At 43.5% G+C, this 22,425-nt stretch overlaps 1 protein-coding gene across 2 annotated transcripts in view; it reads left to right on the top strand.

Annotated features, from left to right (window-relative positions):
- FTSJ1 (FtsJ RNA 2'-O-methyltransferase 1) overlaps positions 1–20,365 on the top strand; it is a 328,389-nt gene extending 308,024 nt beyond the window's left edge. For both annotated transcript variants that reach the window (XM_069647552.1, XM_069647553.1), the window contains exons 10-11: positions 19,469–19,572; positions 20,027–20,365. In XM_069647552.1, the coding sequence (XP_069503653.1) occupies positions 19,469–19,572; positions 20,027–20,248 (326 nt within the window). In that variant the 3' untranslated portion in view covers positions 20,249–20,365. The remainder of the gene's footprint in view (positions 1–19,468; positions 19,573–20,026) is intronic.
- The last annotated feature ends 2,060 nt before the right edge of the window (positions 20,366–22,425 follow it).

Genomic DNA, 22,425 nt, shown 5'->3' with positions numbered 1-22,425 from the left:
AGCTTGGCTCACCTGTATCTGCACAGCAAATACTTTTCAGAGTGTTGCTTTCATATCATTTTTGAGTGGAAAGTGGAGAGGTTGTTACACTGTTTCTTATTAACCCTGTTGGCATTCTAAGAGTTGCTTTTGACTGCTCAGCCATGCCTGCTACTGAGCATTGAATGCTTGCGGAAAGGCCTGGTGCCTAGATGCAGTTGGTGTCCTTCATCCTATGAACATAGTGTAAAGTGTGAAACGGTCCTGACAGCTAGAGTGTGTGTTACCACTAGCGGCTCAAATGTCTTTAGTAGAGGATACTTGAACTTTGTGATGATTTAGGTGTGCAGGTTTCCTCTACTGGCAACCTTCTCCTTCTATCGAATCTCTCCAGCACTCCTCTTGCATATTCAAACATTCTTTGCTCTGGGGCAGTCAGCAGAACTATTGTGAGGTCAGCGTAAAAGCTTGTCTTTCCCCATGCATAGGAGCATTATCTGTATGCAGCTGACCTCACCCTTTATAAGTGTCAGGACCCACGGTGGGAATCTAGTCACAGATGGCAGAGCTTTAACAAAAGAATTTAGGAAGAGTAGTAGTTTAACATGTACCAGACAAAGGTCCCTACTGGCAGAGTGATCAGGCATTTGGGTGTATGGTACTATAAATTTGGTCAAATTCCTGTGGACTGGACTGAGATGAGAACTGGAATGGAGTATGTGGGTGTAACCTGCAGTGTAAAGAACACAGCAACAAGAGACACACATATGGATATTATACCTCAATAGGACCTTAACTGCTTAAACGATGATCAGAAGCCACAATACATAGCAAAGATATAGGAGCATAGGCAAAATACAACAAAGCAGGTGATAGATTGAATTATAAAGAGGCATGAGACAAACCACTATGGATGAAATGATAGTTTGTTGGCTGCATGAATGTGACCAAACCTTGAAATCGCAAAGACATTGCCATATTAAATTGCAGCTGTTGCTCTTACCCAATAACCCAGGCCCAAACCGTCTATGGCGAAATATCTTGGGTTGCCTGGGTTTACACAATTTGCTATGAAGCACCTCCTCACTGGCACTCTCATTAGGCTCTATGACCCTTCATCTAAATCAGTGCAAAGCAATGCCACCATTAGGCCCTGCATTACCGCCATTCCCAGCACCCCCTTCAACTCAACAGCAGACTCTTCCGAGAGCCTATACTTGCCCCAATAGATCCTCATAAAATCCAGTCATCTCCCCTGAAACCAGTACAGTCTGGGACTAAGGGCGCGCTTATAAATGCCCGCTCTATGGTTGCCCACGCAACAGACATAGCCGACTTACTACATAATGAAAACGTAGACTTCCTAGCTATCACTGAATCTTGGCCTCACCCAGCAGCTGGCCCTGCAATTATGCTAGCCTTACCAAAAGGCTATACCTTACTAAGACTTGATTGCACCACTTCTCGAGGTGGTGGTCTCGCCATTATAGCCAAAACTAATCTAACAATGAACATCTCTCCACCCCTCAACACAGGATCTTGCGAATCCCTAACTGTGAAGCTAACCCTTTCTAATGCACAGTCTGTATCTCTTCACCTTATCTATCATCCTCCTGGCCCCTTAGGATCTTTTGAAGAAGACCTTACAAACATCCTATCTAACAATTTCAAGAAATCCTCCCAAAGCATCCTTTTAGGAGACTTCAACCTTGGTCTCAGCGACCCCGCAGATGTCAATGCTACTCTAATCAACAACACTTTAGAGGAATTAGGTTTCACCCAGAAGATCTCAGATCCTACCCACAATAAATGTAGAACTCTCGACTGGCTAGCTGTGCACAACTGCCCAATCCAGGTCTTATCTATAATGCCACAGCCCTGGACTGACCACTACTTAATCACGTTCTCCTTAGAGGCTATAACACTGCAACCTATCAGCACAGCTCCAGCTGTCCAGACTAGAAACAAAAGAAATATTACGCCTGAAAACCTTATCCCCTTAATCACACCTACCCTTAACGCCATTCCGGACAACACAGATCCTTTCACCATGGTAGACCTTTATAATAAAGTAATGCTATCATCTCTTGACGACATAGCACCTCTGAAGATGAGAAAGAGCAAACCTCGCAAACATGTGAATACTTGATTCTCTCCCCATCTCAAGGCTATCAGACAGGAGAAACGACGCTGTGAAAAAATCTGGAGGTCAGATCCCTCAGAAAACAACAAGAAAAATTTGAGCAAATTAGCTTCCCAGTACAAAAAAGAGATCATCCTGGCTAAACAAACCTCCTATAATCTCCGAAGCTCTCAAGCCAAATCTAACACCAAAGAGTTATTTGCAATTCTGAAAAAGGTAGAATCCCCTGTACAGACGCCCGACTCCTGCCTCAAGGATAAAAATTGCTGCACGGGTATACAAAATGCCCTAGCAAATAAAATTACCTCCTTGCACTCTAAGATCAGCATTAAAAAAGACTCCCTTCTCTCCACCACCAAGCCTAGCATCACTAGCTCCTTAATGTCACAATCTACCCAGGTGCCACCCTCTGCGCCAATTCCCCACTTCAACTTCCGTAAAGTATCCACCAAAGAGGTTGAAAATGTCATTCTCACTCTCAAACCTTCGAATTGCCATGGGGACCCATGCCCTGCACAATTGATAAGACGCAGCTCGTGAACTTGCACCGTTTATTACCAAACTAATAAATGCATCGTTCACTTCAGGTACCATACCTAACAATCTGAAACAATCGTGGGTGCTCCCACTCCTTATAAAACCTAATCTGGACCCCTCCACTCCAACTAATTACCGCCCCATCACCACAGTGCCCTTCCTACTCAAAATCCTTGATAAAGTAGCGTACCAACAAATCCAACACTAACTGGAATATCGCCACATTCTAGGAGTCTGACAGTCGGGCTTCAGACCCCAGCATGGAACTGAGACAGCAGACCCCAGCATGGAACTGAGACAGCTCTCATAGATCTCAAGACACAGATAGACAAGCTGAGAGACTAGGGCAACACTGCACTACTGCTACTTCTCGATCTCTCAGCCGCATTCGACCTGGTTGACCATGTGATTCTCTGCAATCACCTACAATCGGCAGCCCACTACTCACAGGAGGCTACCGACTGGATCCAATCCTTTCTCAACAACCGTACTATGCGAGTCTTCTCCCCATTAGCAGCCGCTGACCCTTCGCCTATCACCTGTAGCGTACCTCAGGGTTCATGTGTCTCCCCTACCCTGTACAACATTTTTACAAAGCCCCTTTTCGATGATCTAGATGGTCTGGGTATCACCTATACTAATTATGCTGATGATACTTAGATCCTCATCCCGTTGACGGGGGGGATTATGTCAAGGATTTGGCCTTTGTAAATGGAGTGTACCTCATCATCCAGGCATGGATGGCCTCACACGGTCTATGCCTGAATGATGACAAAACAGAACTCCTCATTCTAGGCATCACACCTAACAACCTCAACAAACTAGGCCAAAACTACTCTTCCTTTGTTATTGACAACAATAAGATCACCGTAGCCAAGGAGGTCAAAACCCTAGGCTTCTACCTAGACTCCACACTCACCTTCAAAAAAACAAGTTAATGCTTTGGCATCCGCTACATCCTATACATGTAAACTTAATAGAGCAGCCAAACCATTCTTGTCATCCACCAACTGTATCACCCTAGCCAGAGCTTTGATCCTATCTATACGTAGGCAGTAACAAATATATCACCAACAAAATTCAAATCCTACAAAACAATGCTTTAAGAGCTGCTCTAAGCCTCCCGAAGAAAGCCCACATCTCAGAGACTAGAAGATCTGTTAATTGGCTTTCAACGAAAGACAAAATGTTCCTTAAATCCATCTCTCTGACTCACAAATGCCTACACCAAGCTGCCCCTCAATACCTGATTACGAGATTCACTAGACCAGCCTCCTGCCGCCGCCCCTCCAGAAGGTTAACTCTAACCTCCTCCTAGTCCCAAGATTCATATGCACTATGTTTGGGGGGGGAACAGCTTTCCGGTTAAAGCGGCTCAATTCTGGAATTCCCTACCACCTGCCATTAATGAAGACTGTCCCTACTTACAATTTAGATCGAATACTATCCACTGGCTCAAGGAACATGATACCTAACGTCTATCCTTTCTGTACTATATTTACTGCAAATTGTATATAACTATGTATAGCTACTGATCTTCTATGTTTCGATATATTATATAATTTGTAAATTCTGTATATCTTTGTATCTATAATTTGATGTATCTGTTCTCACTGTCTTGATGCTTCCAGCAATGTAACCCTAGCTGGATTCCACCTATTGCGCCTCTGTAACTAAGCTTTACAATCCCCTTGCTGCCTCTGCGCCCTGCTACCCCTGCGTTAGGTGTGCATTACAAATAATAAACATAAACAAACATAAACATTAAAGATACGTAGCGCATTGAAATGGATAGAAATCACAAGAGAACGCCGGTTGAAAAGGTCTTAAGCAGGGGTAAAATGAAAGATAATCTCTAAAGACAAGCTGGGCTAGATTGTAGAGTCAGTTACGGGGACATGGAACCTCATTCAGGGACTACAAATCCAGAATAAATGAATGCAGAGAAGAAAGAAGGGGAACAAACTGGAAACCAGTTTAGACAGCAGAGCTAAATGTCACTCTTGAACTAAAACTAATTAAAGGGGATCTTTATACAAGGTCTTAGCATTAGCACAAATGAATGTAATGGCAATAGAAACTAGCACCCATTGATCGGGTGGTAAGGGTATTGATGACAATCCAGGGGAAACAGAATGCTGGAGAATTGGATACTTCTAAGCACAATAAGTAACAGAATTATTTTACAATACGTACAATCAGGAAACATGACAGAGGTGCTGCATGGGAGACTGGGGAACACGCAGGGATCAACTCCACACACGAAATCTGCAATATAATACTCCAAGCTCTGAACATAGCTTGCAAGCTGGGAATTGCGCTGCGAGCCACATTTCAGACTTGAAAACAAGGTGTTTGCTAATCAGGCCTCTGGCTGGAAAGGTGTGCAGATGCAAAGTAGGACAAGAAAACCGACTGGTTCAAGATCTACTTCAGAGCAACACCGATCTGAAAGGAACACAGCTGCTGAAACCCTGAGCTAAAGAATCAAACAATATTGAAGTTGTGCAGTTCACAGGTGAAAGCAAATGTGAATTGGACCAGCTGTAGCCACTTAAGACTCCACCACCTGACAATGTTCATTGCATAGTTTGAGGAAAAGCAAGGCTTGGCTACAAAGACTAAAACAGATTTTGGACTCGAGGTTCGGTCTGCAATTCTTCAGGGAGGCATGCTAAGAAGTATCAGGATACCTGCATGGTGCAGGAGCAAGAAAGACTGACGCCAGAGGAAAGAACAGCCCTTGCACATGCATCTGTTCCATGATTAAATAAAGAGAGAACAACAATGTACCATTCTGTCACTGCAAGATCTGGAACTAGATTCCGGAATGGAGTAGATGGACTGGCGCCAGGACATAGAATAGTTCAAGAGCAAAACAAGCTGATGATTGGTCCTCAGAGGACCTTTGTGAGTACCCATTGCTGGAGAGATGACAGAATATTGTCAATATGATGATGGCTGCACAGTTTCAACCAGGGGCTGACTGCAGCCGTACCAGGCGTTGATACCTGGAACGGAACCGGGCTGCCTAGTGAGCAAGAAGTGAAACCAATTCGACAAGGCTCTGTGTATCTGTCTGTTGTATCCGGTTTTATTTGGGAGGGTAAGCAGCATAGAATACGTTGGGAAGAGTTAATGGCACCTTTGGAGAGGGGTGGACTTGCTCGTCCTGATTTTGAAACCTATGATGATGCAGCAGAAGCTTAATTTCAGTCCTATTGGTATACGCCTAACCCAGATAGATCTCATGTTTAGATAGAAAGGGTGTTGGGCAAGGTTTAAACGCACTACCTTCTTGAAACACTACAAGCAACTATGACTACAGGTATAGGCAACCCAACATTTGGTATAAGTTTGTATTACACAGTTTTCGTAGCGTGTTGAGCAGCTAGGCGTATCTCAAGAGGGGAAATGTGAGCAGTAGTGGCGTTACACAAAGATTCATAGTTACAGGTATTCAAATAAACTCTTGCACTCAAGATTTCTTGCATATACAATTAATGTATTTATCAGTCAGTTATAAAGCCTTCTTTAGAAGGGAGCAATATACTAGTAACACACAAATACACTTCAATACTGTACACTCTGAGTTGCTGAATCAGACAAGACCCTTTTGGGATGACCCACAGACACAACCTACACCCACAGGTGACTTCAGTAACAAGGGTGCTGGCGACATAAATATCTTACTGTTGACATTCAGAACACTCTTAAAAAGTTGGTAAAAGGCAAAGGTTATTAGAACACAAGAAATTTTAACTATTCATAAGCAGGGCAAATACTTTCAGATATCAATTGGAAGAGTCATTCAATTCAATAGGCAAAGCCAAAGTCAATAGGCAAAAGTCTTTGTATAGGATGCAGCACTTCAGGTAAGTAAGTGGAAAAGTCTTTGCACAAGTTCTTAGGAGTCTTTGATAAAAAAAGAAGAATCAAATGTAGGGCTACAAGCTGATTAGACTTGTGAGTTGCAGAAGTTACAAGCACTTCCACAGTAAGGGTTAAGTTCTCTTAGACTTGTTTTACAGTACCTTGGTAAAGAAGAAAAGATGCAGCTGATGACTTCTGTTCATGTGCAGCTCTGCAGATCTCACTGTTCCTGGCCCTCGGTCGTGGGGACAAGAGGGAGGGCGTCGGGGGACTCCTGCACTGCACTGGCACTGTCAAAACTGACAACCGGCAAACTTTACATTCAGTGGCTGTTTCGCGTTTCAGCAAAAAGCAATGAGCGCGGTTCCTGGCTGTCAAGGTGGACTGTCCTTAATTCTGGGGTCCCGCACTCTACTGAGGGGGCTCAGGCTGGGTCAGTCCTGCTTCCTGGGAGTCCAGAGGATCTTCCAAAAGCTTTAGGCCAGCTTAAAAGTAACGCACACAATCTAGTGTCCCTCTCCCTGGCTATACAGTTCCTGCAGCAACTCTGCGGAAATTGAACCAGCTCCGAGATGGGTGTCCAGGTGGCTTACTTTGGAGTTGGAGTTGATTGGTCAAAGGAAGAAGTCATCCTTGCAGGGGCTTCTCTGTCGATGTGAACTTGGCGATTCGGACCTGCAGCAGGGCTTCACCGGGCAAACAAACGGTCTAGGAATTGCAGCAGGCATCCTCTTCAAGCTCGTCTTCGGTTTCTTTGTCCAGTGGTCGACTCCGCCTTCCAAGCCAAAACATTTGCCTTTAATTCAGTTCTCTCCCATTCATTCCAGCCCAGCTGTCACTCACCCAGCAGGGTGGATGTCCTTGCCTGACAGGCAGCCAGCCAATCACCACAGAGTGCATTTGGGTCTCCTAGAGACTAGGCACAGAGAGTTTCGGGCACCTCCCTCACTTCATGCCTACTCCAGACACTCTGGAGCCAGAGGCGGGTTTCACTCCTGAAGCCCGCCAAATGCGAATGAACAAAGAGACCAAACCTGGTTTGGCGCGCAGAGAAACTCTCTAGAAGGACCTTTCTACAAAGACCTGGCGAAAAAACAAGACCGGGCCCCATTTTCGCAAAGATGGCTGTAAGCCATTTTTAAAAAGATGGCTCCCGCGGTTACTTTACCGGAGCCGCGAACAGTCCCGTTAAATGCAAACCAAGGCAGTTCAAAACCACTGCCACCAGCCAGTCAATTGAGGAAAGGGTAACATAAAAAATGTTACATGAGCATTTAGACACAGGGGATACTAAGTCTGGGTCTAGCAAGTGCAATGCTAAGTAAAGTCAATTTCACTTTACTGCTCTGGGAAACGATAGTGGATCCCAGATAAGGTGGTTAAACCTTGGGAAGTCTTAAAAACTTCCATGTGCCACTGCACTGACGGTGCTTTGTGACACAATTGTAACAGATGATGCCTATGGAGTTGGTTAGGCTCCATAACCAAAAGAAACACACACAGAAAACACATGGAATTGAAATGTTAAAAGTCCCAAAGTTTAGCAAAAGAGCTTGGGGGCTCTAAGATGGGAGGAATTAGCCCATTTTTGAGAATTCCCCCTAACAAAGGGCTCTTGCATCACCGGTGCTCTTGAATTTAGTCATTCTTGACCTCGCCACAATGCACTGTTAGAGCTAGAAATCTAGTTGAAGGCATTTGTAAGGCTTGGCGACGAATTAAACAAAAATCTCAATTTGATGTTCTGTACTCGCCCCTTTTACCGGTTATACACTTCCCAGGGATCCCGCTAACTGGTGAAAAAGGTTATTCTCATTGCGTGGTCAAACTGAGTATTTCCTGATTGCAAGATTAATTTCCCTTGGGACAATGCCTCACGCTAGATGAGTTTAAACTTTTGGGTGGAACTTCTGCACTGGACCTTTTTTTCTTTTTATATATATTTTCGGCTTAGAAACGTTTTAAAAGAATGGTTTCCATGCTTTTCTTTGGCTCCTCCTGTTGCACCTCATCTTCATGATGTGATACGGGTAGAGGACGATGGGAAGTTGGTTTCACGTTTATATGGCAAAATAATAGATGATAAAGTAGAATGGGCAGAGGAGGCTCACGTAAAAAGTGGGATCAATCCCTGTGTACCCCTATCCTGGAGAATGTGTGGTGTGATTGCTGTGCTCAGACAAAGAGAGTGGCACTTAATAGTAGATATAAGTTAATACACTTTAAATTTCTGCTTCATTTCTACTTTATCCACGGAGGCTAGCTTACATTTTTCCTTGAGGTTTCAGACACGTGTTTAGGTTGCGGGTTTTCCCCGCCTGCCTTTATACATTTATCATGGCACTCTCCCTGAGTCTATCCTTATTGGGCACAGGTGTTTCGCACAATTAGTGAAATCATTGTTGATCACTTGATTACTTCTCCTTTAATTGCCCTGTTGGGATACACAAGGAGACTGCTGAACATGTTAGGTGTCTCTTGGTCCTGGCAAAGAGGAGGGTGGCCATGGTGTGGAGCAAGGGACGTCCTTATGTGTGATCTTTGGCAGTCCGATTTCCTGTATTGTCATGATGTCCAAGCGGAATACTGTACTACTTACACCCCTCTGCGAGATCTAAAAATATATGGGATCTGTATATATCCTATTAGTTATCAAAAGCACGACTGGATACAACAGGTTCTGCGGACTCTAGTGTTGATTGTGTGTGTGTTATCTTTGGGAAATGTGTTAACCTGGGAGGTTTCAGATCGTCTGTGAAGTACTGCTGTCTTGTTTGTCTTATAAAAAATAAAACTATAAAGAGTTTTAAAACAGTCTTCCCGTTCAGCATCACCAATTTTTCACACCAAACCTTTGATTTTTCAGTCAATTTGGTTTAAGTATTAGGGTTATACTTGTGTATTTCTCACTATGCTAAAAGCTTTGAGGGCTAAATTGAATGTATCAAAACACTGTCTCTATGGCATGACTAGATCATTCTATTGACTCCTCCTTTGAGCCAGCCAGAACCTGCTCTATTTCTCCCAGATTCGTATTCATAATCCGATAGTCTGACGTTAACACCCTTGCACCTCCCAAATATCTATTTTCAATAGCTGGTAAACCACCAGCTATAAGATGTTGTGCCATCATTGGAGTATACCAAGCATCATACAAATGGCAATAATTACTAAAGGGTCAAAATATACCTCTATTCCACTTAAAAACTATATTTTTCTAGTCTTCATATGTTAGGGCCAGCAAACAAAATTGTTGTTACATCCCCCACAGTACATACGGTTTGACAGATGTCTGATGCTTGGCAATACTATAGTACAAATAACATGTGTCCTAAAATGCCAACCAATTTAACAAACCCCCATCTGTAAGCATTCTTGTTCATGGAAGCCGCCAAATTTAATTGACCTTTATCCATCCTTCGAGAATATTGTTTTTGGTTGTCTGGGTGCAACCCTTTTTCTTTCAAAACAGAATGCATGGTTGTGTTGCCCCATAAACACAGAACTGTGATAGTTTCAATGCGAAACGGCCATTATCTCATTGGTTGATTTCCCCCTGATCTGCCAAGGTCGTCAGGGGGTTTTGTGCGAACTCCAGAACTCATTGCACCTCCTTTGCTGCTTCCAACAGGTGCTGTTGTAACTAGCTCTCCAATAGTGTCTATCGTTTTCAATGTAGCCCCCATCATCCTAGACCTCTGTGAGACCGGCCAATGCTTTGAGTAGATAGTGCTAAGAGATAGCTTTGTCGTTTTTTCCTTTGTCCTCTCTTTTTTGTTGGTTACCATGATCTCCCTCCTTTTTGGAATCTTCTGCACGTTTAGATGTGTAAGTCCTTGAATATGTGAAGGCTTTTTTCCCAGTGACAATGGATCTTGAATAGGTTCATCCCTATGAATACTTGTGTACTTTGGCACTGTTCGATATCTTCAATGCTACTTCAAAACCCAATATCTACACCTAATTTCTACACTAGGGCCTCAGCATACCAATATAACACTGATTACTGGGACTATGGTCTGATTTCAATGAACTTTCGCCACCAAGATAAGAACCAGACATTACTGTATATCATTTCATGTTAATAGCTACACACAGGGTTTCTCCTCACCCCGACAATGCATAGAGTGCAAGCCATTTACTTTAGACCTTGCATTTCTATCCAGAGACATCTGGGATGCCCATGATAATGGAAAATGTCCTTGGAAATACTGGCTAAAATCTCATCCAGTTTTTTCACAAACCTCATAATTTTTTCTGCCTCTTTACAAAAGCACCTGTTGCCTCTTTTGTCAACTCAGTAATCATTGTGTCCTCCAGCAAGTAATAGAGTTAGAGGTATTAACAAGCTTACTCATGTATTTGTCATGTATTCTTGATTGATGTCAGTCTCGTATATTCGTAGATCATTTTCTAATGGAAATGAGGCAAGAAGGAGAAAATCGAGTGTGCCAGAGGAGCAAGGTAGATGTTGAAGAGCCACTGCGATAGGATGGAGCCCTGAAGGATGCTTCTGGTTGGGAGTTACATAGAGAAGAGGAAAGGGCACAGTTGCACCTGGGAAGGTCGATTAGGTTAAGGAGGTTAACCAATCCAGTGCTAGGTCTGTGATACCAAGTGTATCATCGAGCCGCTTTATGAGGGTGGGATGATTTGACCTTGTCAAAGGCAGAGGCCAAATCAAGGTGGATGAGAACAGGAGGAGAGTTGTAGTCAAGGTTTGAGAGCAGGTCTTGACAGGTGTTCAGGAGAGCAGTTTCCGTGCCTCTGGATGTCCTGAAGCCAGACTGGTGGTCATGGAGACAGCCAACAAATTCAGTGTGTTGGGTCAGTTGGTAGATGGCCAACTTCTCCAAGAGTTTGCCCAGGAAGGGGGTAGTGAAGATGGGGTCGGCAGATGGCTTTTATTAGGAGAGGGTGCTTAAGGGAATGCTTGAGGGATAGTGGGAAGGAGCCAGTGTCAAAAGAGTGGTTACAGAAATCGACCAAGGCAGGAGTGAGAGCACCTGTTTGGGGGAGACTTTCATAGAGCCAAGATCTTTAGAGACCTCACTGGTGCTATGAAGAAAAGAATTAGAGTATGGGAGAGTGAGAGGGGTGCCAAGGGAGACCTGAGAGCAGGTGTGGGAATAAGGAGTGGGTAGAGGAGAGTGGGGACAGGATGTCCTGGGTTTTGGTTGTGAAATGGGAGCCAAGTACAATACAGAAGGCCTGGGATGGATGAGAAGTCGAAACTGCAGTAGGATTGGCAAGTTCCTTACAGATCTTAAACAGTTAAGCTCTATTGTTGGTGGACCCAGAGATTGGAGCTTGGATATGGGCCCTCTTCTCGGAGCGGATGGAGAGACAGTATTGCCTTTGGAGCAGGCGACAGGCCAGTTTGTCAGTGGATGTGTTTGAAGCCTGCCACTTCCATTCAGCAACTCTGCACTTGTGTTTCAGAGAGGCTAGTTCAGAATCATACCAGCTTTTGTGCTTGGAAGCAGGCTTCATACGGATCCTCATGACAGAGGCATGGTTGTCAAGGGTGTTGGAGATGGAGAGGTGAAGGTTCGTCAGGACTGTATCGGTGGGAGAGTCAGTGGCAGTGGTCGGAGGGGGGATAGATGTGTCAGCAAATGCATCTACTGACACTCTCTTCAATGGTCAAATGACAGGAGGAGGAGACTGGCAGTGCAGGCAGATGTTTAGCCAGTGAGCCCAGGAGCTCCAGGTGAGTGGTCAGACCAGGAGAGAGGTGTAGTGAGAGCGTTAGAGATGGGGATGTCTGCTGGGATGAGTGCATCCAAGGTGTGTCTGGCTGAGTGAGTCAGACCAGAGGGAAGAATGGTGAGGGAAAGAGTCAGATGTCGTACAAGAGTACAGTGGGCACATCAGAAGAGTCCAAATGAATGCTAAAGTCTCTGAGGAGGAGAAGCTTGGAGAGGTAGAGGTCAGGAGTGGCGAGGCTAGATCGGCCCATTCAGAAACCAAGAGGGAGACCGGGCAGGGGGCATGTAGATGGTGGCGAGAGTAAGTGAGGGGGTAGAAGAAACCCCAAGAAGGCAGACCAGGCATTTGAAGGAAGAATAGGATTGAGTGGGTATGATGGTAGGGACCCACTCAGGGAAGATCAGGGACACTCCACCTCCAGACTGGTTGGGCCTGGGCTTGGAGAGGATTTTGTATCTCTCAGGAAGCAGAGTGTCAATAGCAGAGACAGCTGGCATTGAACCTTATCTCAGTGAGGGCGAGAACCTCGGCGTCTTCAAGAACGAGTCAGATGCCAGAAGAGTGTTTAATGGTGGAACGAGCATTGAGAGTAAATGGAGCTGGTTTCCACTGATCTGCTGTGTCCCATATTTTGGTGGGGCCCATATGGAAAGTCCCATAGAGGCTTGTAATGTGACGAGTCTGGCCACAGCCTGTATCCTGAAGAATGATGTGTTAGTAGTTGCCCGTTGTCTACTGTGAATGGGCTTCAGTCCACCACTCCCAGGAACAGAGCAAAGCTCTCTTTTTGCAGCAGGTCACCCAACTCACTCCTCTGGGGGGAAACCGCAAATGGGACGCACACAAAAACAACCTGTGGCTGCTTGTAAGTTGGGAAGGGGCTTGGCTGGGTCTAGCTTGTTGCTAGCAAGCGTTTCGAATTAGGTCGACCTGTTTTGACATTTTTACGCCCCTTTATCCAGCTGGTGCTGCTCCGGAAGGATAATGTTGGCAATTTATCGTCGTTTATTAAAGGAGGGTGCACCTGGGATTAGTGGAATGTTATAGTGCTTCCTAAGAGATAGATTAAGCCCAGTGCCTTTTTATAAATAAATGGCGGTTTAGTCCGCTAACTGGCTTTGCTGATTGATGGTTTGCCTGAAAAGCAGGTTTTTCAGCTCCATAGTCAGTATTTCATAGATTATGTTCTACCAAGTGGATGGACTACATTATTCATGTTTTATTTTGCGTGGCAAGGGGATCGCATCCGGCCGTAAGACCCTCCTGGGCCTCAGAATTCAGGTATGGTCCATGTTGTTGGCCAAGCCCCAGTCACACATTAAAGATCTCAGATTAATCAATTTATCGTTTTTGTATATTGTCTAAAATACTGATTCTGTTTTTCTTGCCCTCCTATCAGAATCATCAACTAAATCTTAAAACTGCTTTGCAGACAAAATATTTTCAAATTTTATTCCATTTCCATGGACCGCAGGGTTTAAAAGGTTTGCCAAAATGGCTGTGTTATGCTCTAGAGACACAGTTGGACAAAGTACCGTGATTACTCAGTATATTCTCCTGTGCACTATGAATAAGTCTCAAAGGTTTTCTGGATTCAATTCAAAGTGTAGAATCTATCTTCATCCTCAAATTTTAATCTACAAGAGGATCGTTATCCGGTCTTCCACTGTGTTGCTGATTCGTCACTCGTTTGTCAGGTCGAAGAAAAAAGCCTACTGGCTTCAGTGGTGTTAGCAGATTGAAACCACTTTCATCAGGGCTAAAGAACAAGCACTAAGTGGCGTGCTGTCTTGGAGGTTGCTTAACATGTCTTTATTTGGTTACAGGAGGCCCCCCCCTGTGGATGGAAGGAAGCGGGACAGGGTTGACCAGGGAAAGACACACATATGGTTAAATGAGATTTCTGTGTCAGTGTTTCCACTCTTCCGGTTACTGTAGGATAGGGCAACAGCCAGAGACGGTCTATCACAGATGTCTTACCGTCGTGCGAGTATCTCCAAGGTTTTCAGTCCATGTGGGCAGGAAAGCTAAAAACTTGCTTCGTGGTGGGCACTCTGGTTAGTTCATGCCGAGGGACCTGGGGTGAGAAACGTTGTATCAGAATCTCAAATCACAGATAAAGGGCAGAAATTCCTATCTAAATTTGTTTACAAGTTACTTCATATGTTAGTGCTTGCATCCAAAGATCATCTCTAAAGAGTTGACCCATGACAGGGGAGGGGAGTTGGTGTCTTGATGTCTTGAAACCAAAAAGGGGGCAAGACGGAATCTGCAGCACTCGTGAATGTCTCAATACAGAATTTCAGAGTCTTGAGTGTATTTTCGGAGTAGGACACCTGTGTGCTCCCGAAATTCAAACGGGTAGTTATTAAGTGTTGCTTACCTCACGGGTACGTGGGTAACTCCTATAGCATCAGGCCGTGCAGATTTGCAGACTCGTGGGAGCCGGCTCAGTTTAGTTTTTTTTGTGTACATCAGCATCTTGCAACAGCTAGTCCGATACACTGTGCGTCGGGCGTGCGAATGACACAGAGAGTGGACTACGTAATGCGTACGAATCTTAGAGCCATGTTGAGAAGTCTCTCCTAATTCGGTACATTGCTCAAAACTACAATTAGATAACACACATGAGACTTTTATCCTCTCATATGGTCGAGGGAGCAGTAAGATGTACTGATGCCCGTACTAAAGGAAGAAATGGATATACTAGTGCCAATGTTCACAGTGGATGCAGTAATCAACCAGCCTGTTCTGCCTCTTGCCAAAAGACAAGCATTACTGGTCTCAGAAATATTAAGTTATATGTGTATCTGTCTGATCACAGCATAGCGACTAAAACAGCTCTCAAAAACTGTAGGGCTAAGTTCGACCCGTTTGTCTAAGGAGTCTAAGTGACCTGTTATATATGCAGTGGCATCTTCGATTCAAAATGTTCACAGAACAGTGATGAAGGCATGCAAGGACATAACATGTGGAGCATATACGACCTATAGACAATGTCTATAAGATGTCATGTACACCACCAATATTGTCAATGTATTAAACAACCCAATTACCAGATGGCCAATTAATGATTGGGAAGAGATGTTGGTGAGACTATGGCTCATAATGATGCCAGAGTTTGCCAGCTTGTTGGTTCATTCAAGCCAATTGTATCAGATTTCAGACAGAGACAAAGTTGTTCCCTTCTATAGAGTAACTTGTGGAGGTTGCCTCCCCGCTTGGGGATGGCAATCTTCTCGATGCAGTCTAGGGATTGGTGTCACAGTAGATGGTCTTTTCCTTGAATTCAGCCACATATAAATTCGCCAGACTTGGCGCAAAGGTTGCCCCCATTGCGGTGCCTGATGTTTGCTCAAAGAAAGTTGTTTCATACAAAAAATTGTTCTTTGTTAGGGCAATTTATGCGAGTTGCATAATCAAATTGATTGGTGTTTCCAGTGGTGGGTCTGTATTTCTAAGGAACTTTTCTACTACTTGCAGTGTCGCCATTTGCGGGATCTTCGTGTATAGTGATTCAATGTCTAGGGTTACAAGTGACTTGCACTCTATATCGAAAGGTAGTGGTTGCCATTTACCCCCTTCCCCTGAGTGCATTCTCCCTTCCTCGTTGCCCTTCCCTCCCGCCTCCCAGCTCGCCCACCTCCCCTGATTGATGATTCCTCCGGCCTTCCCAGGGTAGCCCTCTGCCCATGCAGCCCCTGCGGCTAAGGGCCCCAAGGCAAAGGGCGGCTCCTACAAAGCCGGCTCCAGAAAGTGTCCGCAGGAGACGCCAGTGGAAGCCAGTAGCCAGCCGTCAATCAGCACCTACCACCAAAAAAGTAAGGGTGGCATGGGTCGGGAGTAGAGCAATTACTCTACTCCAGAAAGCCCAGCCACTCTACATTATCCTAACTCTGAACTGTGAATGCTTGCATATGCCACACTTAGACAGAATTGTAAATGTTAGCATGCACCACACATAGATGTAATCAATTGCATACCTCCCTCTTAGTCTAACAATTCGAGACGGCGCACTGAAAGTTTACTGAATTGTACTCCACCCCATAAGACTGTCACATAGTGTGCTCAAAGATTACTGCAAAGTTACTTAAATGGATTTGTGAAAATTACCTTGGGTCGCCTCTAGATAGAAATGCGATGCTTAGCATGTCCCACCCCTGGATGGAATTTGTGAATGTTAACAGGTCACACACTTAGATGGAATCATAACCATTAGCCTGCGTCACATCTAAATAGAATTGTGCATGTTAGCATATCCCAGCACGTCCCACATTGAGATAGAAATGTGAATGTTAGCATGTCCCAAACCTAGATAGAATATTGAATGGTAGCATGTCCCACACCTAGATGGAATTGTGACTGGTAGCATGTCCCACACTTAGTTGGAATCATGACCATTAGCCTGCGTCACATCTTGATAGAATTGTGCATGTTAGCATGTCCCAGCATGTCCCACACCTAGACGGAATTGTTAATGGTAGCATGTGCCTCACTTAGATGGAATTGTGAATGTAAGCATGTGTCACACTTAGATGAACCCGTGAATATTACCTGGGTCACATCCAAATAGAAATGTGATTGTTAACATGCCCTACACCTAGATGGAATTGTGCCACACTTAGATAAATTATGAGCATTATCCTGAGTCGCATGTGGATAGAAATGTGAATGTTAGCACGTCCTAGCATGTCCCACACCTAGACGGAAATGTGATTGTCGTCATACTCCACAATTGGATGGAATTGTGAATGGCAACATGTGCCACACCTAGATGAAATTGTGAACATTGGCCTGAGTCGCATCTAGACACGTGCCTGGTCTCGGGCGCTTTAAAGATAACCATCATATTACATCACTACGCTTACTCTCTCTATTACCCACCATCATTCAACTAGTACACAGCTATACCCCTGATTAATTCGGCCTAGCTGTTCACATAGGAATACTACCCCATGAAAACCACATCGCCGTAATAAAACACAGCTAGCCGAGCACATTCTGGTCTAGTCGCTCACATATGCGTCCTTCAGGCCTAACGCAGCCAGAGCCCAGTCTGGGTGTCCACCCACCAGACTGCACACATCCAACTGATACCTCCAGCACCACACCTAACGCTAGGATGCAGCTACCACCCGGCAATTACATCAGCTGCACACATCTGGTGCACCCACGCACCCTATGACAGTATCTCTCTCTACTGACCAGAACTACGGTTCCCGAGGGCATTCAACCTACCAGCGCTTTGAGGTCATACCAATGATATATAGAGCTCTATATAAATGCCAAGTAACATAACGGAGCATAACAATGACTTTGTTAATACGCTTAGCTCAGGTAATTTTAATTTTGATGTGTCATTATTTGCTTTTCTGGTGCTTCAGCAGTGGGTCCCTCAGATTCCACCAACTAGATCATAGATTCTGGAAGTAGCTCTAAATTCGATGGATGCTTTGCTCCATTTGAATCCATTATTTTAGGAATCTGGCTTTGCTTTGATGATCTGCTTCTCAAAACCCTTCCTATTAGTGACTGATCATCTCCTCCATGAAAACAGTGCATTCTTCTAATCATCCCTCGTGCAGCTCCCTTTCCTTTCTTCAACCTTTCATTGACTTCCTTTTTTTCTGATTTGAGTATTCCCCATCATGGTGCCAGAAATATCGAAATGCTACTCATAAAAGTAGCACACAACTAATGGCAGCGCTGTGGCATAGAATTTACCACACCATCCACTTCTACGGTGCCAGTGTACGAAAACAAACAAAGAAAATAACCTATATGTTAGAGCCACTTTGAGCCAGGAGCAATAAAGAGTGGCAATAAAGAGTGGCAAAGTAACTACCCAGGCAGAGGGGAGCATGTGCCTACAATGCAAAAAAATGCTTTGTACAAGGAGCCACCATAGCAGACCTGCCAAAACAGCACCACAACACGCTAGCGTTTAAATAATATTGCCTTTTAGCCATGCCTGGCTGCTGGCTTCCCTGCCGGCCCCACTAATTCAGTGTTGGCTTGTGGCAGTTAGAACTGCGGACTGGTTATGCTCCTCTCTCTGACTTTTCACATGCTCACTCACTTGCCCTTTTTGCTTTTTAGGCTATTCAGCCTCATCAGCAGCAACAACTCCTTACTGCTTACAAGCACCTCACGGAACTGTGGTCGAGCACCACTTGCACTATGCTCCACACTGTTTCTCTCTGCCTCTCACGCTGCCGGCTGCACTTCTGTCACTGCACACCTTGGACACCAGCCTCCTCTGCTCTAATCAATGTTGGACTGCATGTATATAGTATATTTTCTTTTAGGTTTTCATAAATGGAGTCATTCAAAAAAACGATCTAAGGAGGATGTGGATTAACTGGAGCTTTATTGTAGCACATCTGGTTAATATTGCATAGCTGCCCAGACTGACTCCTAACTAAAAGCATAGTAAAGGATAATAATACTCTGGACCAACCATTCGATGTCTGACTATGTAAAGCATGTTAATATAAAACAGCTGCAAAAATACTGTTACTTGTAACGTTTTTTTAAAATGGACACATACGTTGTCTGATAACGATACTTATGCCCAGAAATCTTCCAGTTGGACTTAAAGTAGGGCCCCTCAACCCACTAGAAATACATTTTACTCTCTGTGATAAACCCTGTACTGCAAGTCTTCAATCCTGCTTCTCCTAGCTAAACGAAGCTGCCACCATAGGAGAAAAGGGAATTCAAGGGAGTGGAGTCAAGCAAGAGGACGGGGAACAGATCTTTTGGTTGTACATGGATTCCAGGGTTTCCTTTTAGTTTTTTAATTTCCATTGTTTTGTAAAAATGTTTCAGAATGCAGTCTTGAAACCAAGTTATCACAGTCTAAAATGCTAAACTCTAGAATCTAAAAGAAGAGGGATAAGGACCCAGTGCAAGAGTCGCTATGATGGGAAAATGTACTTGATGATACTTGAGCATTCTGGGATGATATAAATAGCATAGAGGAGAGATGAAACCACACTTCGTGTTGGCTTTGGAAGGAAACCTTTGAACATCTCAATGTATATGTTTTTATCCCGCTTGAGGTGTAGGAACACAATATGGTGGGTTGCCATTTCTCTGCAATATTATTTAAACAAGGCCTTTATGCCATTATTTCCTTGTTTTTAGACATTTGTACTTAGAAAAAAAAGGCTAAAGCCAGGTTCCAGGTGCTAAGGTCTGGTCTGTTTTTCCTGTCCCCAGATGTGGATTTCAACCAGCTGGAAGGCCCAAACCGAGTCATAGTACCATTCCTGGCCTGTGGCGACCTGAGTGCATATGACTCTGACCAGACTTACCCCCTCCAGGTAAGTGTAATGACTCTAACAAGTCAGGCTTTATTTGGTGTTCGAGCATTAGCAAATGGCCAGTACATCATTGTTTTCATTTGCATCTTTTTTTGTGCGTAACACTGTATTTCATATTCTGAAAAACTCCATATTTTCTTTTTAAGGTTAATGCATGTTCTATTTTCTACATACTTGCGATCAAAGTGCCTCTGTGTCTGTGGGGACACAGGTCTGGTTGCTTGAGTGAATTTTTATTCTGTTTTCTCTGCCCTGAGTGAACAGACACTAACATCACTCCAGGAACCTTATAATCGCCCCCAAGAGAGCTTTTCGCATGTATGCCATCAAAAGGTGTTCATATTAAAAACAAAATTCTTAAAGAACTGGAAACAAAGAATAGTGAAAACTCATTTGAATAACATTTCTCCTTTTACAAGCAATAACCTCACTTCTCCCCCTTCCTCTTCTGCAGTTGGAACCTGGCAAGGAGTACACTTATGTGCCCCCAACACAACCCCCTATCCATCCGCCATACCAAGAGGCCTGCTTTTTAAAGAAAAACAATCTTCTAGCAAAAGAGAAAGGACCCACGCTTTTGGAGGTCAGCACAGCGCTGCCTTTATTCCCATCTGACTCATCCAGTGGAGAGGAGCACATGGAGGCTGCCGTCGAGGCTCTGACTATTGGTCCATAAAGGAGCCTGCTAACTGCGTCCATCTATATATGTTGCTTTTATTTTGTTACTGATTTTACCTGTTATGCTAATTGTTTTATTGTTTTTATTCTCTAGAAGTACACATTCTTTATTTTACTCCCTGTTGGTGGATGTATTTATTTTCACACATTGTACTGTAAGACTTGAAAGGCATCTGTTAAGAAGACTCTCCAACCCTTTGTTCTGGGTGTTATGCTCTCCAGACGGAGGCAACCAAATAATCCTTTAGGTTTTCCTAGCACTGTTTGCTGTTTGAAGGTAAATTCCTGTGTGGTAAAGGGGAATTAATGAGCCTACAAGAATGCATGGTAACACACTCAAAACCTTCCACAACCCAAGAAACGATATGTCCTTCAACAGGGTACTGCCCAAAAAAAGTCCTCCCGATAATGAAAAGACGCAAACAAGCTAGAGAATCTAACATACTATGTCCTTGCTGCAGACTATGTTGACATTTTATAAGGCCCTGTAACAAAATGTATCAACCTCTCCCTATCTCAAGTATTAATATCAGACATCCTGAAGGGATCTTTAATACCCCACTCTACTTAAAAAGGCTACAGCTGCCCTTTAACTTCTATTGAATTATCAACAAGTCATGTGAGCTAAGCAAGAGCTCTAAAGTCCTCTTTTTTTCAGGGGCTGTGTGGCAAAGGACCAAATATAAGTGACAGAAAAAGGAGGCCACAAGAACACAATAACAGCTACCCGTCCTACCACGCTTGGGCATCAGGAATTCACAAACAGGGGGTTTATGACACTGTCATATTCAATTTGGACAGGGGTACACCGAAAGTTCATAAAAATAAATATACATATTTTAATGTTTCAAGTACAAATTCATACACAAACTAAAACACACAAAACACATGGGAGTGAATCAAAGACAAAAACCGTACCACCTCAATAATATAACTCGATTTTCAAAAGTGTTGGATTAGTACTTAGGCGTGAACAGTCAAATGCCTGACATTGGTTAACTGTTTCAAAAAGAATTTACTTTTGACTAGTGTGTTTCAACAATTAAGTATGGTTCTGGATCCAATCGATACAAAACACGCATATGAGCAGATCTGATTGACGTGTATCATTAGACCTGTCTTCAGGACACTTCTTATTCATACAGTCTGTTTATATTCACCATGTTATTTGATACGACTTTTAGCTTCTATTACAATCTAAAACCATGATGCATATAACATCCATTAATACTATTTATACATAAAAAGTACCCAATTTGTGCCACTATATTCTGAATATTGGAATTCACAGCAACTGACCTTTAATTTCTTTACAGCGTGTAAGGAAACACATCATTCATAGTGTTTGCAGGTTTTTTTGATTACTTGCAGTCTTCTTTACAAGCTGTAAAAGGAGTAGTATTATAAATCTATTTATCCTTATCAGTCTTTTTGTTTGGTGAACTTTCAATTACCTTTACATCCACTCCAAGTGGCTTTTAAACTATATTTATAATCCATCTAGTATTCGCATATTTTAAAGATATGTTGGAAATCCTCTTTTATCATTTGTATTTCTCATAGATTTAACCAACTGAAAAAGAACAATCATGGTATTCTTACAATTACCTTAATAGGTTCCAAAGTGCCGACTACATAGATGGGTGTAGAACGGTATATTTTCTTTTGTTTATCTCGGGCGGAAAGACAATCCTTACATGGCATCCTATACATTAAAAAAAATTGTTTTACTTAACTATTCATAGTTGTATTGCTGTTTCAAGTCAAATATAATGTAATCGCCTTCTGCACTTACTGCAGTTGTGCTTATGTATTTTAAGCGAAGAGAATCGCAGCTTTTTTGTCCCTTCCTGACCAGATATTAGCTCTGCCTTCCTTATCGGAATATGATTGCAGCGTCTGTTTTTACGGGGAATGGTTTCCTACAAACGGAACAAAGCGCGTCTTATTATCAAAGATATGTTTTCCGCCTGATAATCCTGCACCATTTAACTAGATTTAGATGATTATGAAATATGTGCTTACCCTCGGGAAAAGTTTTTTCTGTAACGATGTAGCCGGCCTGTGGCTGGAACACAAATCATGTGATAATACGTGTTTCCTGTTTATCTAGCGGCTCACGCCGTCTGTTAGTCACTATTACAAAGCCAATCTTGGTTTGCACATTTATGCATG

Source organism: Ambystoma mexicanum, chromosome 2q (assembly GCF_040938575.1).
Source record: "Ambystoma mexicanum isolate Mex_15411 chromosome 2q, UKY_AmexF1_1, whole genome shotgun sequence".
In the NCBI taxonomy this organism is placed as follows: Eukaryota; Metazoa; Chordata; class Amphibia; order Caudata; family Ambystomatidae; genus Ambystoma; species Ambystoma mexicanum.
Note: the sequence above shows the minus strand (reverse complement) of the source record. Positions and strands in the feature narration are given on the sequence as shown.